At 52.1% G+C, this 19,552-nt stretch overlaps 5 protein-coding genes across 5 annotated transcripts; 3 read left to right on the top strand and 2 right to left on the bottom strand.

Annotated features, from left to right (window-relative positions):
• Positions 1 to 1,072: 1,072 nt before the first annotated feature.
• On the top strand, positions 1,073 to 2,480 carry GCG54_00004411 (Inositol phosphorylceramide synthase catalytic subunit aur1; the record flags this gene model as incomplete). The annotated part of the gene is made up of 2 exons (XM_045404460.1): positions 1,073 to 1,488; positions 1,535 to 2,480. 2 exons carry the CDS (start codon positions 1,073 to 1,075, stop codon positions 2,478 to 2,480), a joined length of 1,362 nt encoding a protein of 453 aa, XP_045265244.1.
• Positions 2,481 to 4,169: 1,689 nt separating this feature from the next.
• GCG54_00004410 (uncharacterized protein) lies at positions 4,170 to 6,623 on the bottom strand (the record flags this gene model as incomplete). Its single annotated transcript, XM_045404459.1, has 2 exons — positions 4,170 to 5,077; positions 5,126 to 6,623. The coding sequence occupies 2 exons, from the start codon at positions 6,621 to 6,623 to the stop codon at positions 4,170 to 4,172; spliced, it is 2,406 nt and encodes an 801-aa protein (XP_045265243.1).
• A 383-nt stretch (positions 6,624 to 7,006) lies between these two features.
• Positions 7,007 to 9,370, top strand: GCG54_00004409 (Polynucleotide 5'-hydroxyl-kinase GRC3; the record flags this gene model as incomplete). The annotated part of the gene is made up of 4 exons (XM_045404458.1): positions 7,007 to 7,055; positions 7,120 to 7,496; positions 7,575 to 7,865; positions 7,916 to 9,370. 4 exons carry the CDS (start codon positions 7,007 to 7,009, stop codon positions 9,368 to 9,370), a joined length of 2,172 nt encoding a protein of 723 aa, XP_045265242.1.
• An 800-nt stretch (positions 9,371 to 10,170) lies between these two features.
• On the top strand, positions 10,171 to 12,557 carry GCG54_00004408 (Phenol hydroxylase; the record flags this gene model as incomplete). The annotated part of the gene is made up of 8 exons (XM_045404457.1): positions 10,171 to 10,322; positions 10,375 to 10,454; positions 10,503 to 11,010; positions 11,061 to 11,095; positions 11,145 to 11,358; positions 11,407 to 11,480; positions 11,530 to 11,810; positions 11,856 to 12,557. The coding sequence occupies 8 exons, from the start codon at positions 10,171 to 10,173 to the stop codon at positions 12,555 to 12,557; spliced, it is 2,046 nt and encodes a 681-aa protein (XP_045265241.1).
• Positions 12,558 to 12,578: 21 nt separating this feature from the next.
• GCG54_00004407 (uncharacterized protein) lies at positions 12,579 to 13,778 on the bottom strand (the record flags this gene model as incomplete). The annotated part of the gene is made up of 1 exon (XM_045404456.1): positions 12,579 to 13,778. The coding sequence occupies one exon, from the start codon at positions 13,776 to 13,778 to the stop codon at positions 12,579 to 12,581; it is 1,200 nt and encodes a 399-aa protein (XP_045265240.1).
• Between the last annotated feature and the right edge of the window lie 5,774 nt (positions 13,779 to 19,552).

Raw genomic sequence — 19,552 nt, 5'->3', positions numbered from 1 at the left:
GCATGCACTGCAAGCCGCACCGCTGAGCGGGCCACAGCAGAAAGAGACGGACAGAGAAGAGGGAGAGGAAAAAGGACGGGTACGACCCAAGGTTTGACGCCATGTACCCGCCAAGAAAGGCAGGTTCAGGGTCCCCCCGAATGAATCAACTCAGCATCATAGCTCCATCTTCATTCGATTCCGACACCCAATCCCGCCAGCGTCCCGCCAGTCCCAGCGCTCCCACGCGCCGTAGCGGACCACCCCCCCTGCCCGGCTCTGGGTTTGGTCAGCTGCGTAGGGGAAGAGCACCAGTGACCTCCCACAAAAGATACATTCGACATGCGCGCGCAAAGTACCTGTCCCCCCTGTCACACCCAAAAGCTCTCGGCCTCTGACAAGCACCCCGGTCCCCGCCGCTTCCGTAGGCCGGCTTGGTCTGGCTTGGTCACCTCTCCGCCGTCTCTTGGTGTCTTGGTACCTCGACGCAACTCTGGACGCCCAACTCTCTCAACACCCACACCCCCGGGGAGTAGACTACGCTGCTCGGCCGGCCTCCTTGACCCTGCCCTGTCCTCCAAGTCCCCAAGTCTCGTCTGCTCTATTCCGTCCTTTGCCTTGCACTTAACCTACTTTGCCTTACCCTGCCGCCGTGCCCGTCCCTTCCGCTGCCTCATCGTACATATGAATTCAGTCATCCACACTCGCAGTAACTTTGTCGCCTGTCTCATTTTCTTTTGACCTCTTCCTCCCCTCCCTCTCTAAATCCTCTCGTCTACCTTCCTCTACCCGTCCGTTGGTTCAACAGCTCCCTCCCTTCGGCGGACGTTCTTCATCACGAATAGAGGATAAGGAATTTGGGATACGTACACGTCGATATCTGTTGGGTTGGGACATGACGTAGCGGGAAACCACACAGGAACCATCGCCCACTAAGAAAAAAGCCGTACTGGATGTTTGGGTTTTAGTCGGACAACCACGAACAGACACCTGGGAGACCTCTTCACCTCTTGGGTCCCCAGTCACCTACTTCCTCCCGCCTCCCCCGTCTTCGCCCTCGCACTTCCCGCCATCCTTCGACTGAGCAACCAGCATGCGGGACTTCGCCAGCTTCCTCCAAGGGAAGCCTACTCTTCCGTCCCTGTGGACCGGCAACATCAACTTCGCAAAACTCAACCCCATACCGCACCGATACCGATCCAACCGAGCAAAGAGGAATCAGAAGAAGCGCGCCAGCGGCCCCGAAGATGTCGTGTCTCTGCAAAAGTCCCTCAACCCTCTCGAGACTCTGTCAAAGTTGAGGAATCACAAGTGGAGACTGCTCGACTTGCAGTACATCGTCCTCGTCGCCCTCATCGTCTTCTCCCTCTGCATCACGCCCTCAGCGCCCTTGATCAAGACCGCCGCCGTCGCTGGTGGTCTCTTGCTCCTCACCGTTCCCCTCACCAGCCAGTTCTTCTTTCCTGGATTGAGCATATGGGCCTACCTCATTTATTTCTTTTGTAGCCGGTAAGTTGCTTGAAGCATTTGTCGAGGGTGAAGCTAATTGGGACAGCTTCATTGATGCGAAATACCGTCCCCACATCTGGGTGCGCGTCCTTCCCGCCCTCGAGAACGTCCTCTATGGCGCGAACCTGTCCAACATCCTATCCGCCCACACTCACCCCGTTCTCGATATCCTCGCATGGATCCCGTACGGCCTGGGCCACTTCGGTGCCCCCTTCGTCTGCGCCGCCTTCCTGTTCTTCTTCGCCGCCCCCAAGACCCTCCCGGTCTTCGCCAAGTGCTTCGGCTGGCTGAACGTCCTTGGCGTTACAATCCAGCTCGTCTTCCCCTGCACTCCCCCGTGGTACGAGAACGAGCACGGCCTGGCTCCTGCTGCGTACGGCATGTCTGGCTCCCCCGCCGGTCTGGCCAGAATTGACGCCATTCTGGGCATCGACATGTACACGACGAGCTTCAGCACCGCCCCCGTGCCCTTTGGCGCCTTCCCCTCCCTGCACGCCGCCGACGCCGTTATCGAGGCTCTCTTCCTGAGCTACTGCTTCCCCCGCTTCCGCCCTCTCTTTTGCCTGTACGTTGGCTGGATCTGGTGGGCAACCATGTACCTCAACCACCACTACGCCGTCGACCTGGTTGGCGGATCCCTCCTCTCCGCTGGCATCTTTTACTACGCCAAGTCCCGATTCCTGCCTCAGCAGCAGGCCGACAAGAAGAACCGTTGGGAATACGACTACGTCGAGATTGGCGAACAGACCAAGATTTGGGACGAGGAATATGGCCGCATGTACAACATGGGCTACCTCCAACGCCGTACCAGCTCCGATAGCGACGAGTGGACCGTTGGTAGCACCTCGAGTTACAGCTCTTCAAGTCGGGGCAGCGGCAGCCTAAGCCCCGCACTTTCCGAAGAATCCGGCCGCAGCATTTTCAGCATCGAGATCAAGCCCAATGCAGACCGATACGAGATTCCTCAGCTGAAGGAAATCGCTGTCAGGTAGCGCAGGACTCGATCAACTCTTTTTACACTTTTCTTTTCTATTCTCATCAGCACTTTTACGATTCAAACGGATACCACTTTGAATTACCTGTACCATTTGCATCAGCAGCACAGCAACGGCGCAATCGTGGTATTTTGTAAACGACAGAACAGCCGGAGACTGAAAAGCATCTCGACAGGCTTGGACAGGGTAACGGCCGCATCGTCACGACCAGCAGAAGAAGACCCAAGGAGTCGATTTGGGGCGCACACGGAATGGGGAAACTGGGAGACAATAGACCCCCGTACATATAATGTGTTCAATGTTGAGATGGTCTCCCGCGAGGGAGATGCCATCAGGAGTCCGGCCAGTTGGGAGCCGGACCCGAAGTAATGCGGAAGGAGCAGAGACAATAGGAGAGTATACCACCTGTAGAGGTATCTGAGCAGTCGCTACTGAAGTAGTTGATGATGACGAAGACATCAAAATTAATTCGAGACAAATTCTCGAAACACAAGTTCCCACATCGAGTGACGTTGAAGAGAGTGCCGTCGATCCGGCACAATTTCCCCAGGTAATCCCTCCCAGTGGCTTGATGCGGGCGATCCATAGTCCCGCACAGCCACGCCACACCGACGCCCATCGCACACAGACGCCTTCCCGCCGTCAGAGGATGAACAGCCGTAAGAATAAGAGCCGCACTAGAGGTGATGACAAAATCCCGACCGTGTGGCTTGGCCCCCCGCGCCGACAGGGATTTCTTGGCATGGTTCTCGGCGGCCCGAGACCGGGGCGGAACATGGGTCTTTGATGTCTAATTTCCAACGACCGCGGTGCCGGGTGCCGATGATGGGTATGGTGGGAGATGAGACGGTGAGTGTACGGCAGGCTAAGGTAAGATCAAGGTCAGCGGGGGGTGCTTGCTTGATCGGGAAGGGGAAAAGAGAGAAGATGGAAATTTGGCTGTTGGTTTGCGTTGCTGTTGGTACGGATATCCGGCAGTTGATGCTTTGGGTTTTGTGCACCTGGATGCAGGTATAATTGTGTCATCTTGAGAAGAGTGAGCGATGGGGTAGAAAGACCAAAAAAAAAAAAAGGGATGAACTGAGCAATGATGAGGGGATCATCGTTCTCGTTCTCGTCGTCGCTCTCGGCAGGTTCCTGTTTAGTTCGTCTGGCGTCTTTAATCCCCGTGTTGTTTGTCCATCAAGGTCGTTACCATGTTTGTTTTTGTGGTCTTTTCTAAACATTTACCAACGGACTGCTCTCGGCGTGGTCATGTCCCTGCAAATGTCTGCTCACCATCACCCATCAGATCTCCAATCCACAATTAAATCATGGGTCATTCATTGACTGTGAAGCTACCTAGCTAACAAAAAGCTCTTCTCGAGCGTTACCTCCCTCCTTCATCTGCTGCTTTTCCGAAACCTAAAACGCCCCAAAGCAAGAAAAAAAGAGGTATATACTCTGACAACTGTATAAGCAAGTCGCGGGATATTCAGGTCTGAATACCCAGAAAGCAAGTGAGAGGCCGATATGAGCAGATAGGGCCATGCCATTTCCACCGAAAACCCAGAAAGATACCCAGGAAATGCCGGACAAAAGAGGATGCTGACTGACGCTGCTGAAATATCCGATGTGCATTATTCACAGGGGAAAACGACCAGAGTGGGACTTGGACCGGGGACGCTGTCCGGGCTTGGGTGCCTTCTAGTACTTGGGCGCGGGAACTGGCGTCTCCTTCTTGTCCGACTTGGACTTGCGCTTGGTCTTCTCCTTGGGCGTCTCCGCGGCGGCAGGCGAAGCCATCTTCACGCCAGGCATGGGAATGGGCACGATCGACTGGCGCTTGGGGGGCTGAATAGGGGTCTCCTTAGTCTTCTTGGAGCTCTTGGACTTGGTCGACTGAGGAGTCGAGGTGGGAGCCGGGCTGCCGAGGCTGGAGAAGGAGAAGCCGGCCTTGGGGATGGTGGGAGGCAGAATGGCAGTCTCTGTCTTTGCCTTCTTGGCCTTCTTCTCGGCGGACAAGGTCTCCTGCTCCAGCTGGGCGGAAGCAGAATCCTGGTCGTCCTCGGAGGAGTGCTTGCGCTTCGACGCCTTGGGGGTGGCCGCGGCCTTCTTCGGCTCAGGCTTGGGGTTGGAGCCAACACTCGAGATCGACTCGATGCTATCGCGTCGCTTCTTGCTGCTCTTCTTCTCCTTCTTGGAGGTAAGGGGCTGAGAGTTGGGCACCTCGATGATGGTGGACTGAGAGTTTTGGGCGGGTTCGCTGGCCGTCTTGGACTTCTTCTCCTTCTTGGTGGTCTTCTTGACCTTAGGAGTGGGCTCGTCAATGTCCATGGCGTCTTGCGACTTGGCAGCCTGCTTGGACTTCTTGGAGCTGGACACTGCGGGGGCCGCGGTCATCTCGACGTCGCTCTCGTCGGACGAGGCATCCACTCCGATGTTGCCCATGGGTGTATCGTCAGTGACACCGATGGGACGGAATCGCGCGGTCAGGTTCGGGGGTTGGGGGCGGACGGTGCTCGGCTCGATGGCGCGCGTGTTCACACGGGGGTCGCCGCCGGGCAGCTGCGTGACGCGCTTGAAGTGGAGGACGTTGTCAACCTTGTGAGGAACTGCATGTTGTTAGTCAAGTTCGACTGAGCTGAATAGTCCTAACGTACCTGGTTCATAGCGGGCTCCCTTCTTGTTGGGAATGATCAGCTGGATCGACGTGCTTCCCTCATCCTGATTGACAGTGTAGTCCTCCGAGTTGTGCTTGAAGATTGGCTGACCCTTCTTGACCTTATCCATAGGGATCTCAAGCTTCTCGATGACGTTGATTGGGACGGAGGCAGGAGCGGTAAAGTACCAGAGCTGCTTGCCATCGACCTTGGCCTTGGCGAAGAAGTCGACCATGTCCTTTCCGTCCTCATCGCCCTGAGCCTTTCTGAGGATGAAGTCCTTCCCGACGAAGCCAGGGACACTGAGCTCCTTGCCAGTGCGTTGAGTAACAACCGCAGCAGGCTCCTCTGCCTCATCGTCGGAGTCGGAGTCAGAGCTGCCGTCCTTATCGGAGCTGGATTCCTCTTCACTGCTGGACTCCTTGTCGCTAGACTCCTCTTCGCTCGAGCTTTCGCTGGAGCTGGTGGAAGCGGCCTTGGTCGACTTGGTGCCATTGACGGCAGGCTTAGCTGCGGGCTTTGCTGCTGGCTTGGCCGCGGGCTTGCTCGTCTCCTCGGCTTCGCTCTCAGACTCGCTCTCCGACTCGGAGGAGCTGCTGCTGGCGGCCTTCTCTACCGCCTTCGCCTTCTCAACCGCCTTCGCCTTCTCGGTCGCCTTCTGGGCCGGCTGCTTGTTGGACTCGCTATCGCTGTCGCTGGAGTCCGAGTCCGAGTCGGACTGCTCCTCGGCTTCGGCAGAAGAAGACTCGTCTTCAGAGGAACTCTCCGGTCTCGTAGGCTTTTTCTTGGTAGCATTGGCCTTCGCGGACGAGGCGGTGCGCTCGACGTCGCTATCGGCAACCTCATCGTCCTTGCCACGCTTGGCCTTCTTCAGGGGAGTGTCGGCAGACTTCTTGGGAGAGACATGGCCATTGATGCTTGCCAGAAAGCCTGGGGATGGCTCGTCATCGCTATCGCTGTCGGCGCTGGACGATTCGGAGTCGGAGTCGTCTGCACGAGGGTCGAACTTCTTGTCGGCCTTGGGCTTGGTGGACTTGGTGAACTTGCCCTTGGCCTGGGCGGGTTCCTTGCTGCCTGCCTCGAGCAGCGCGTTCAGCGAGTGAACTCCGTCGAGCTTGCGCGGTGCCATTGTGCCAGGGCTGGGTTCGAAGATCGGACGCGGGGCGAACGTGACCTTTTTCGAGGGCGTGATGGGAGACTTGGACTTGGGCGCGACAGGAATTTTTTGAGAGGCTTCAGAAATTCTGGTAGGGGTGGCACGGGCCAGCGGGGCCCTAGCAGTGGCAGGGCGATGCGCCTGCGCCTGAGTGGTGGGCGCGCCGGATCCACTGCCGAACGCCTTTGGGGAGCGCGAGAAGCTGCGCGGCGCTGGAGTGAAGGCGCGCAAAAAGGATTTTCCATCATCATCGTCAATCTCCTGCTTGATGTCCTGCTTGATGGGCGTGCGATCTCTGCGCTGCGAACTTCCACTGCGGTGTCCGTCCGATTTTCTACCCATCGTTGCGATTGAGAGTGTGGCTTGTGCTGGCTGTGTGTGTTGGGCTTGGTGGTGGGCGAGCAAAAAATCTGAGTGAGTTGCGACGGGAAGGTTGAGATCGAAGTGTGTTGAAGAGAAAAGAAAGCTGACCTTTTGTCGGCGAAAATAGATTGCTAAAATAAAGCTGGGCTGCGAGTGCGGCTGCCTGTCCTTCACCCTACGGGCTCTTGCCTTTTAATTCAGGTGATTGCCTCTACCGGTGAAAGACAGCTGGGTCGGGACTGAGCTACTCAAGACCTAAACAAGGCCTCCTCAACGTTCTACTGGTAGACAAGAGAGCCATCACAGTGGTCGACTGACATTGGTGTTTTTGTGATTTCTTAGTTTAACCATTTGGAGTCATCATGGCCACCCCAAAGAGACGCAAGATTGAGACCTCTGAGGGATCTAGACGTGAGTATTGCCAAGCAGCACCACAAAACCCTTTCAACGCCATCTCCCGCTGACGCTCATAAAGCAATGAGCGCTTTTGCTCTGAGGCAGCAACTGCTTGCGGCCAGCCCATCTTTGTCTCCAGCTCCGCAGTCCGAACCGGCTCCCGAGTCCCAGGCGTCCACTCCCACCCCTGGGCGATCCCCGGCCAGAACGAGGCCACCCAAGAGGACGGGGAACGCCGACAGAGCAGAGGAGCCTTCACAACAGCAGGTTGCAGTGTCTGGCAGCCCAAAAGGTCAAGCTGGCGATGGTTCGAGGTATGTAGATGATTCCGCAAATCCAAACATGCTCGCTGACATTCCTAGCGGCGTGGACGCTGAGGCACCTGCAAAGCCAATATCTCAGCAATTCTCGACCTTTAGGCCAAACAAAAGCAACTCGCGGAAACACGCTGGGGGGGTCCTAGAATTGACTTTGAAAGATAGCGAGGCAAGTTCCCCCTTTCCAGACGCATCGCGCCACGACTAACTTTGCCAGCGCTTCTTGGTTCTAGGAAGCTACGGACTCAAGGTCATTAGCGGCGAAGTCACAGTTGCCGGAGCTACTATACGGGCAACAGACGGCACTCAATGGGTTCACGCGCCTCATTGCCACGGCATACCAGTGGTTCGCTGCTCCGATGAGACGACCCTGGAGCTCCATCCGCACCCGCAGGCTGCCAGCCTCCGCAAACTCGAACGACTTTCACCACTTTTCAGAAGTCTTTGGAACGAACCAGAAGAGACCAAGTCGAGCAAGAAACGGGCTGCCGTGGACACGTACAAGATTGTCAGTTTCATGTGCGCTGGACTCTTACGCAGCGATGCTAACATGACTAGATCTGCACTGCCGATGACGCCCCTAAACGGGCCCTGATCCAAGATCTGCGCTCCCTTCCTGCATGGAATAAGAAACTGGCGGGTCTCGCAAAGATTAAACAAGATCCGGCTCTAAGCGTTATGCTTTGTGGTCCGAAATCGTCTGGAAAATCGACGTTTGGCCGGATACTTAGCAACCGCCTTCTGACCACACCCGGACAGCGACGCGTCGCTCGTTCGGTGGCCATCCTCGACCTGGACCCAGGGCAGCCAGAGTACACTCCTGCAGGGACAATAGCCTTGGTCCAGATCAATGAGCCCAACTTAGGCCCGTCATTTACACATGTTGCAACAGATGAGCAAGCCGTGTCCATTATTAGATGTCACTCTATCGCATCTGTCTCTCCAGCATCAGACCCAGAATTGTATCTGGAATGCGCTCTGGATCTATACTCTCACTATAAAAGCACTTGTAAAGGCTCGCCCTTGATCATCAACACACCTGGCTGGGTTCTGGGAACGGGTCTCGACCTCTTGACGGAACTTGCTTCCAGCTTCAAACCGACCGAAGTCATCTATATGTCGGAGGACGGTCCTAAGGAGAGCGTCGAGGGCCTTCGGGCGGTTTGCAAAGCGACCTTGAGCACTCTTCCCTCTCAACAGTCAGAATTCACATCCAGGACAGCAGCCCATTTGCGGGCAATGCAGGCTTTGGCCTATTTCCATACAAGAAGGTCGGCGCCGAACCAGATAATGTGGGATCCAACACCACTAACAACATCACCGCCCTTGTTGGTCAACTACAAGGGGAGAAATCGCGGGATACTTGGTGTTATTAGTTACGAATATCAGCCGCCGCCCGAGCTGCTGACGGAAACCATTAATGGATCCATAATGTGTCTGGTCGAGACCGTAGACCCCAAGGCATTCGGTCGTCTGAAAGGGAGCATCAAGGGCGAGGAAATGGACGTAGATGACGCAGAGTCATCTGCAAAGTTAGAAGAGTTGGTATCAAGAACCCCGGAAGGTGTTCCATACATCCCAAATTCCGATGCCCAGACCTTGGACCCTCGGTACTCGCAAACTCTCGGTCTTGTTCTCCTCCGAGGCATCGACACAAAAGTGGGTGTCCTACAGATGCTGACGCCAATCCCGTTGGAGCGTATCATGGCCGCCAAAGAAGCTGGTCATCAACTGGTGCTGTTACACGGAAAGCTCGACTCGCCTGGTTGGGCTTATACAGAAGACTTGTACTACCAGTCATTTGGCAGCAATGATGCCGACAAGGACGATACTGTGGAGGTTATGGACGAGGACACGGAGAGTGATGATTCAGATAAGGAGCCCGAGAACCCTCACTTGGCTGGTGATGTCAACGGCATTCCGTGGATCGAAGTGCTCCAGGGTCATGAGAAACGCCCTGTTGGATCACGAGTCTGGAGAGTGCGGCGCGATCTCGGCCGCGGTGCAGATTAACGATAGACGCAATCATTAAAATTCTTGGGGTTGTTTTCCGAAGACCAACATGATTATTCCCGCGTTGGCATTCAGTCGTTGTCCTCGTCCATGGTGCCCTCACTGTTATGTATTTCCCGAACTCTTAGCTCCTAGTGGTCACCGCCGTCTTACCATCCATCCTATTCGGCAGACCGTCGCAACTTTCCGGAATTATACATAAATCCGCCGGTCCTTTAGCGAGGGAAAACCACATATCCCCGCTCAGCGGGCCGATCCGAAGGATGACTGAGGACGAAGGGCGGCGTCCTGGATACTCGCAGGATGGTGGTGTAATCCTTAGACGCCGCTATGTAAGCGGCCAAGTCATCCGCCAATGCCATCCAGACTGGCGACCTGCATGCCCTGCCATGCCTTCTGCCATGCGTGCTGCCACTTAGGGTCTCGTTATTACACATCGACGCTAGTCCCTGCATCAATTTACCTTCAGCAAACCCCACACCTTATGACGTCCGTGGTCGTCAAAGTAGGAAATTTCCCCAATTCTGCCCCTCCACTTCGGCCCCTCTTCCCTTTGTCATGCTTTCTCATCGCTTATTTCCCCAAACTCTACCCCAACAAACGGCAGTTTGCTGCGGCCCGCCACGCCGACGACGCATACTTTCGTGGGAGCTAAGACTCCCCGTTTTCCAACATGACTCCAAACGGCCCGAGTGACGAGCTTTGTCTCTTTGTTCAAAGTAAGCTTGGTCTTTGTGCAGGTGCTCAACTACACTGCATTGTTCCTGCCTGCTTGGTGTTCCAGCTGCCCCTAATCCAACATGACGGAGCTGCCAGAGTCTGAGGTTGATGTTCTCATCATCGGGGCTGGCCCTGCCGGGCTGATGTTGGCGCTGTGGTTGGCGAGACTGGGCGTCAAGGCGCGCATCGTGGACAAGCGGACGGCCAAGATCTACTCTGGCCAGGCAGATGGGTACGATGTCTTTGATGCGCATCATGTAGCTTGGATCTAACTAGTGTGATAGCTTTCAAGTGAGGTCTCTCGAGATCTTGGACAGCTTCGGTGTCGCAGAGCGCGTCTGGAAAGAAGCGAACCGCATGCTAGGTGAGTCACTTATACAAATGTCCCGATTCGTAGACTGACATCCTGCAGAGGTCTGCTTCTGGAATAATGATGAAAATGGAAGAATCTGCCGCAGCGCCCAAGCAGTCAACACTATTCCAGGTCTCTCTCGCTTCACCGAGTCTGTTCTTCACCAGGGCCGTATAGAGCAGTTCTTCCTCGATGGAATTCGAGAATCGTACGCCTCAGATGAGGAAGCGCTGCGCGTAGAGCGCATGGTCATTCCCACATCGCTGGAGATTGACGAGAGCAAGGCCGAAGACCCGGATGCGCATCCTGTGACCGTCACGCTGCGGCACTTGACCGAGGAGGAGGCGACGCCAACACAGATGCTGAGTAACCTCAGCGATGGCATCTTCAGGAGCAATCTTGCGGACGACGATGTGGGCGACATTTTGGCCAAATCAAAGAGTCGCGAGGCAAGGGATGAGATTGTGAGGGCAAAGTATGTTGTCGGCTGCGATGGCGCCCACTCGTGGACTAGGAAGACTCTGGGCAAAGACTTTGAGATGAAGGGCGAGACGACAGATGCTATTTGGTGAGTTAGTTGTCAGACTGTGGGTAATATTGAAAGCTAACGCATTGCAGGGGCGTTATGGACATCGTACCTATCACAGATTTTCGTACGTTTGACGCAAGTAGAATGAGTTGTATTTAGCTAACACTTAACAGCTGATATCAGATTCCGAACGATGATCCACAGCACCTCTGGCGCCCTCATGATTATTCCCCGCGAGAACCGAATGGTACGACTGTACATCCAGCTGAAGGAGGTCTCTGCAGGCGGTGGTCGGGTCGACAGGTCTCAGATCACTCCTGATTTCATCTTCAGATCCGCTCAGAAGATCTTCAGCCCATACAAGCTGGAGTACCACTACTGCGATTGGTAATTCCTGGCAGTCCTCAATGTGGATGAAGCGCTAACCTGCATCAGGTGGACGGCCTACCAGATCGGCCAACGAACGGGTGATTACTTCAGCAAGCTTAACCGCGTTTTCCTCGCCGGAGGTCAGTCGACCCATTTCCACTGTCATGAGACGACCGCTAACGACGTCAGACGCCGTTCACACTCACTCTCCAAAGGCTGGCCAGGGTATGAACATTTCCATGCAAGACAGCTACAACCTTGGCTGGAAGATTGGTCTTGTCTGCAAGAACATCATCCCCCGTGAGATCCTGTCGTCGTATGAGCTTGAGCGCAAGAAGATTGCAAAGGACCTTATCGCCTTTGATGGCAAGTTCTCGAAGCTGTTCACTGGTCGACCGGCGAAGGACATTATGGATGAGACGGGTGTTTCTTCTGAGGAATTCCAGAAGGCTTTCCACACTAGCAGGATGGTATGTTACCTCTCTGATATTTGTGGTTCAAGCTCACCGTTCTAGTTCACCACTGGCGTCGGCATCAACTATCAACCGACCGTCCTCGTTGCGAAGAGTCCCGAAGAATATCCTGAAGGTGACAACGATCTCAAGAAGAGCACCGCCAAGAGCACGCAATCCCTCGCCACGAACTGCAAGCTGGGTCAGCGCTTCCCCTCATACAAGGTCATCCGCCAATCGGACGCACGCCTTTGGGAGCTCCACCACAAGCTTCCCTCGAACGGCCGATTCCGGCTCGTCGTCTTTGGCGGTGACATCTCTCAACAAGCTCAGCGCGACACGGTCAACGCTCTTGGTGCCTGGCTCACCACCTACCTCCCAAAGTTGCCCACCATCAAGCTCACGCCTGGCTCAGACCCCCATAGCGGATCTATGAAGTTCAAGACGGACGAGGATCCTTCAATCGTGGATGTCTTGCTGGTGCATACCGCGCCGCGAGATCAAGTTGAGCTGTTGAAGGACGTGCATGAGATGTACCACCCATTCGACAGCAAGCTTGGCTGGGATTATGACAAGGTTTACGTCGACGGCAAGACGTTCTATGAGGAGCCGCAGAGAGCGTATGAGAAGTACGGCATCGACGAGACGAAGGGTGCGGTGGTTGGTCTTCGACCGGATGGATATGTCGGACTCGTTACCTCGGTTGGCCATGACGGCCAACAAGAGATTCAGAACTGGTTCGATGGGATCTTCCAGCGTAGCTAAGAAGCGGGTATTGTATTGAAGCTACATCAACTCTGTGTCATGTTTTAGCGCAGGTTGTCTCAGGATTGATGATACCTCAATGGCCGCAGTCTTCAGCTTTCGGTCCTCCAGTGCAGATGACTTGGGAGGCGCCTGTTTGATGTGGTAGAACTGTCTGACCTCCTCCTCGGTGAGAAATCCCAGTTGGCGAGATGCCTGGAATAGTAACGACTGTCCCCAGTCCGAATCTGTTGACGCCCAGACCTTCCGAGCCGCGCTCTGCATGAACCGTCGATCGAGGGTCGTCGTACTCGGAGTCGCCTGCAGTCCCTGGCGCCGAAGGACCGTCATCGTATACGCGAAGTTGAGGTACTTGTTACTGGGCCGGTTGTTGTTGAGAAAAGTGAGTCTGCGACCATGCAGCTGGGGGGTCGATATGTCATAATTGTATCCATGGAATTTCTTCTCCAGCTCGAAGTCCAGAACGACGACCTTGAGTCCACGCTCCCTGCGCCCGCTGTCATCGACGAAATCGTCCGACACGATGAGGAATCGCCCGGCGCGCCAGGCCTTCTCCAAGTCGCGGTGCATCAGCAGTCCGTTAAGTGGGCTATTGAGATGGCCACCACCACCAAGATCCTCCGAGTCCTTGCCAAAGAGCTCACGCGCAGTGGTCTCACCCAGGTTGACATTGGCAATGTGGGTGGCGACGACTTGCCATCGAATTCCCGAGATTGAGCACCTAGGGCCAGGTTTCTCTTTCCCTTTGCACGGATCGTATCTCTCAATCACCCGCTGCCTGAATGTTTGCTGCTCCGCGTTGTCCTGCCTCGTTCCGGGCCCCGCCGTGAATCCATGTGTGCGTGTAAGTCGTCCAACAAGCCGGTTGATGTATGCCTTGTCCTTATCTCGGAGACCCCCCGCGCACTCACCGACGTCCTGGAAGATCCCAATAAGTTGGTTCTTGCTGAGTAAGACTAAGGAAAGCTCTTTCTCGCAGCCGTAGACATCTTCCTCGAGTCGTTTGAACTGTTCCTGAAAATTGCGGTCCGATAGGCCCGATGTGCCCTCGACATGGGAAGCTGTGAGGTCCTTGAGCTGCTGTTGTACGTCCGTCATGGCTGTGGTCTTCCTGTCGACAACTCGGCCGTATAGTTCGTTCAGCCTTTTCCTGCTGGGATCCCTAGGCCGGCTGTGTGCGTCGTCTCTCGGTGACATCTGACGGGTCTGGGAATTCGCCATGTTGATAGTGGGGTTCGATGATGGTGATGGAAGTCGCATGTTCGAGCAGGAGGAGTTTGAGAAGGCGAGGGAGCCGAGCATCTTATAAGCAGCATGGCTGAGTAAAAAAGGGGGCCTCTATACGAAAACTTTGCATTTCTGGAACGGAATATGAACTCTCTTCGCAATATTGGAGGGTTATCAAGGTAAACAAACCTCAAGGTAATTCTCGATGGACCTCAATGAAAATCTCAATGAAAACCTCAAAGGTAACCCCACCACACAACTTGACCACACGAAAGTAGACACATGAGCAGAAGTTAACGGCGGCGATAATTATACTTGATGAGACTAGGAATACAAGTCTAGCTGTATATCGAGATCCATTCTGGCCGCGCTTCCCAGCGAAGCGTATCATTCTGAGAATCAGACAGCAAGGCCAAATGGTTGCGATAGAAAAAGGCCCAAGAGGTATGCAGAACTGCTATGGGAAAGACACAGGGTTGAAAACCAAACGGCGAGCTATGACAATTGAATTTTGAATGACTAAACCAGTCGCATCGCACACAAATAAAAAATGCACCCTTGTAGCTGGCCAATTGTCTCAAGAACATCAACGTCAACCGTATCTCCAACCTTGGTCTTGTTCTTCTCTTGCCAACGTTTCCACTTTTGGCCCACGATCCATGTTTGTCATGTACCTCCAGGATGTCGGTTATTTGGCATACAGAAGGCCAGCCAAACGCCTTCTAAGGTCTGGGTCGACTAGGCCGCATGTCGGTCCTTTCAGACTCGCAGCACCCGGAAAGGTAGTGTCTCGAGAGACTATCTCTGGCTTCTGTCTTCAGCTGCCATGAAGCCAATCGCATGATACATACGTCAACAACAAAGGAAATCAAGATCATGCCCGCAACACCTGTGCTTTGCCGAAGGGAATAGGCCAAAGCATAAGGCGATATTCCATCTCTTTCCCGCAAACGAAATCAACGTTCGCAAAACAGAGAAAGATCTTGGGTGTCTTGTGAGCCTACCTCCGGCCTCATTCTGCTCAAACATCAACCGAAACCGTGAGGCCAGGCAATGGGCCCCATCCGCAAACGACAAAGTAAGTCACGAGAATGTCCGCAACACTTATGTTTTTCCGAAACTCCGTGCAAAATTTCGACGAAATCCTCTGCGTAAAGACGACCATCAATCAGGGAATCAGTCCGAGTATATGTTGTGACCGACTTCGCTTTGAAATAAATTGCAAACACGAGGGACCAGGTGCAGCTAAACCGAGAGCTCGAAGGTGATGGTGGTGGTGGGGCCAGTTACAGACTTCTAGGCCTCTCTTGAGTCACGTTGGAGACTTGATCTTCAATGGCTCGAACAGCTTCCGCTTCATGGTCGCTTGCTCGGCGAGGCTGCACCTGAGCCTTACCGGCGCTGGCGCTTGGGAACAAGGCTTCGACCTCAGCTATTTGTGCTCGTATGCCGACGCGGGACTTTTCATCACCGATAGGTCTGTCACCGTCGTCCTTCAAATAGCGTTGCAGGTTTGTCTGCGCGTTCGACAATCTTTCCGCCGTAGACACGACTTTGCCATCACCCCCTCTGTGGGAGACGATTAGCGACGACGAACGATACCGAGTCGAGACAATACCATGGGCGTGGAGAAAGAGAGGCGATGATAAGAGCAGGGAAAGGTGGAAAGACCATGCGCCCGATGGTGTTTGTGACTTACGGTGATGATACGGAGCCCTGGTTGCAGGCTGTTGAGTGTGCGTCGGTGTTGGGTTGATTGCCGGCCATCGTGACTGTGACCGGCTCAAGATGCCGCTAGCAGTGTCCGAGTCTCTTTGACGTTACGATAACAAGGCAAGTGATTGGCAAAGGCAATGAAGTCAAGTCGCTGTCGCTGTTTATGTCGTCTATTGGCGGTCGCCGTTGTCGGGTATCGGGTATCAAGGCTCAGGTTGGAATCGGGGCCAAGTAGCTATGCTACTTGGGTAATGGCTCTCGGATAAGACTGCTCTGGTTCTGGGACGAAACCTACGTTATCCCTCGCAGATTTGAACTTCGTTGATTTCGTTGTGCGAGCTACTGTTGAAGATAGCCAGAGTAGTAGGGAGCTTGGGTTGGGGCTTGGGACGGAGTAGCTAGGTAAGCGGGCTAGGTAAGGCAGGACTTCTCGCACAATGGTTCCTGAGTGAGAGTGCTCTGGTTTTGGGAAGAAGTCGACGTTGTTGCTCGCAGTTTTCAGCCTCGTTATGATCGTTGGCAGCGAGGGTCGGCGCCTCTGTTGAAGATTACCGGAGTAGAGGTCTGGGGAGGGGGTGGAAGGAAAGTAGAGAGAGGATGAAGGCGAGGACGAAGGAGTCGGTGTTCGAGGAAGGAGTTGTAGTAGGGAAAACGACGCCTGAGTAGACTGAGCAGAGAGTGGGAAAGGAAGAAATGGGGTCAGAAGAGCGAGAAGGGGGCAGTGCCCAAGAGCGCGATCCCGCGAAGGCGCACGACTGGTAGGTCGGGTAGCTGCCGCCGTAGAATGTTGAAGGGCAATGTGAATCGATGGCCGTCTTCGTGCGCAAAAAAGCGTGCTAGGAGAGGATATAGTGGGAAAAGTCAAACGTGGGTGTGCCGATGAAGATTGGATAGCGCCCTCCCCGCCAGCGAGTGGTAGGTCGAAGGAAGAGGTGAGGTAGGGACTGTGGTAAGGACGGACGCGTTGTGGGAGAAGGTAGGTAGGGGGAGGAAAGGAAGTACGTCGACGCCCAGTCGTAGTGTGGGAAAAGTGACACGGGAAAGATAAGGTAGGTAGAAACAGCAGCCGCGCAGCGGGGCCACCACCACATCCTACCTTACCTAGGTTCCTCCCAGCAGGGGCAGCAGAGTAGGTAATCCATCTCCAAAATGCACCACACGGGCAGTGGTCCTTCCTCACTTTTAGGCGGGTGCTAGTCAGCTGCCTGCGAACTCACTGTTCCTCTAGCAGGTGTCTTGTCACGCACTTCCTTACCTAGGGATCCGTATAACGTCTGCATCGTTCAGGCAAGAACACGTAAGGAAAGGTTCATTCAAGGGTGGTACTCAGAGATGGCACTTGAATAGCACACTAGTGTAGCGTGCTGTGTAGGGAATTGAACGTTGGACACGCACATCCGCTGGTGGATAGGGACGGAAGACCCTCACCGTCTTGATGCTTTTGGACTAGATCGCCGCCACCCCAAACGGCGCCATACACGAGATGAACCTTCATCCTGTCAGCTTGGCTTCTATCATCGTCAAGATCCCCAAGAGCTGTGGAGGGCCTCAAGAGTGAGGCGGCAAAAGATCGCTCACTTGACCGGGTGCAATGTGTGCTTTCCGTTCAGGATCACGTGCGGCACTCTTCTCATCCTCGACCGGCCCGTCAGTGCAGCTTCCCGCCTGCTGCTTCCCACCTTTTGAATAGCGCAGTCTCTAGGTCATTGAGATGCCGTCGGGGTTGGCTTTCGTCGTCAGTCTGCCTTGGTGGCATTCTAGAAGACCCAAATGGGTTGGTTCGTGGATGTTTGAAGTGCAGATGTCACACGAACTCAATCTTCATGGTCCGTTTGGCCATGAGGTCCTGCGTTGTTCCCCTGCCCACAGTGATGCCCTCGCGTTCATGGAGAAGAACGTTTGCACTGCCTCCTTCATGTACCTCGTATGTGAGCCAACTCTCCACACCCCCCAGTACCACAGGCATTTTCACCGACATTAGGTGGCTGATTCCCATCTTTTTGCGCTCGACACCCACTCGAAGGCGTTGCGATCCAGCAGAACCATGGGCCACACCTGGATGTCATTTTTCCACAAACCCATCATCCACGGACACACTCTGGCTGTGGAACATGAACGAATTCACTCACCAATCGACTGGTTTGATGCGCTAAGGATATAATTGTGTTTTAATTGGCAGCGGGCGAGGTCGCCAGTGATTCTTCTCTGCTGTTTCTCAAGCCGACCAGAACTGAACGCAGGTCAGCGCAAGAGCCTCTGGCTTGCGTCGAGGCTCAAGCGCCCATTTCATTGCATCACATGCTAATTTAGCTGCAACAATGTTTCTCTTCGCCCGTGCCGGCTCTCGCTCAAAAATGGTTCGCAAAGACGGTTCGCAAAGACCGCACCCCGCTGCCTGGGCTGCCTGGAGTACCTACGCCATACACCAAGGTCAGAAAGTCAATAAGAAGCATGAGTGGCGGCGCGGAAGGCGTTCCAGGCTTGCTCGTCCACCCTCTATGGTATCCGAAGCCATCATCAAAAGCTGCGCCGCGATATTCGTCTGAATATCAGATTGACATATCGCACGTCGTCCGATCTGGCTACAACGAGACTAGGATCCCGTCTTGTCTGTGCGACTCAACGTGGGAAAGCTATCTGAAATAGGCAATGCTTGTGTCACTAGTGCACATCATTGACAGGGATTCCTTCACAGCCCCGATGCGGGGGCCCTTAGTGCGCACTCATTTGCGTTTGCCTTACCTGAAACCCCTGTCAGTATGCAATTTATTGCCCCTCTACGCCACTTTTACCTATTTATACGTACTAATACTAAAAACGTATTAATTAATGCGAATTATTATATAAATTAATTATTAATAGCTTTAGAAGACCCTTTTTTTACTAGAATCTATATATTATCCTTCTTTTTATCTTTATAAAGTTAACTCCTCTTAAATAAGTATATTAAAGTACTATAGGGAACTAAAACTATTACTAACTATATTAATTTAAGGCTTATAATATTATTATTATCTATCTAGCTAGTATTATTAGTAAATTAATATATATTATTATAAAATCTAAATATAAATTAACTATTAGTATTATTAATAAACCTCTTTTTATTTTATAATATTTATATAACTATATTCTATCTTTTAATAGTAGAGTACTTTAAATATATTAATACTAAAGATCTTATTATTAAACCTATTTAGTAATATAAAATATATATAATATAGCCCTCTTACTGTTTATCCTCCTCGCTAATACTATATTTAATTAAAATTATACTAATATTATAGAGTAGATAATATTAAGGCTATTAAGTAGTAAGTAATAGGTTTAGCTAAAGAAGTTATTACTTATCTACTACTTTAATAATAAATTAATTATAAAANAAACTTATTAAATATAATATTATAATAATTTAAATCTATTATTAATAATAAGAGGTATCTAGAGATATATTAAAATTATATTAATTAATAGGTTCTAGGTATTATAAAATATTACTAATCTATAAAGAGGTAATCTTTAAACTCTTATATAATAAGACTAACTATTACTTTAATAAAGTTTAAGGTTTTCTTATAAAAAAGTTTAATTTATTTATATCTATATTAGTAATCTCTTATTACTTTAAAAAGATCTAATAGAAGAAAAAGAAGATTTAGTATATTACTTAATAATAAAACTAAGTTATATAAGAAGTATATACTATATTAATTTATAACTACACTACTNTAATATATTTATTTTTATTAATAAGAGTAGTATTAATTATTAAAGTAGTATTAGATATATAGGTTAAGTACTAAAAAGTATAAAGCTATTAAAGTAAAGTATTATAAAAAGAGGTATATAATATTATATCTTATTAACCCTTATTATTAATAGTTCTCTTAATTATATTATTTATCTTAGATATATAGATACTAATAGCTTCTTATATTAAATTAAGAACTTTATACTACTAAAGATAAAGAAGTTTCTTAGTTTAAAATTAGTTTTAGTTATAGATAATATAGTATAATATAACTAGAAGTAGTTAGAAGATACTTATTAAT

This window comes from Colletotrichum gloeosporioides (assembly GCF_011800055.1).
Source record: "Colletotrichum gloeosporioides strain Lc1 chromosome Unknown consensus_37, whole genome shotgun sequence".
Classification (NCBI taxonomy): Eukaryota; Fungi; Ascomycota; class Sordariomycetes; order Glomerellales; family Glomerellaceae; genus Colletotrichum; species Colletotrichum gloeosporioides.
The sequence above is the reverse complement of the archived record's forward strand: the minus strand, read 5'-3'. Positions and strand labels throughout refer to the sequence as shown.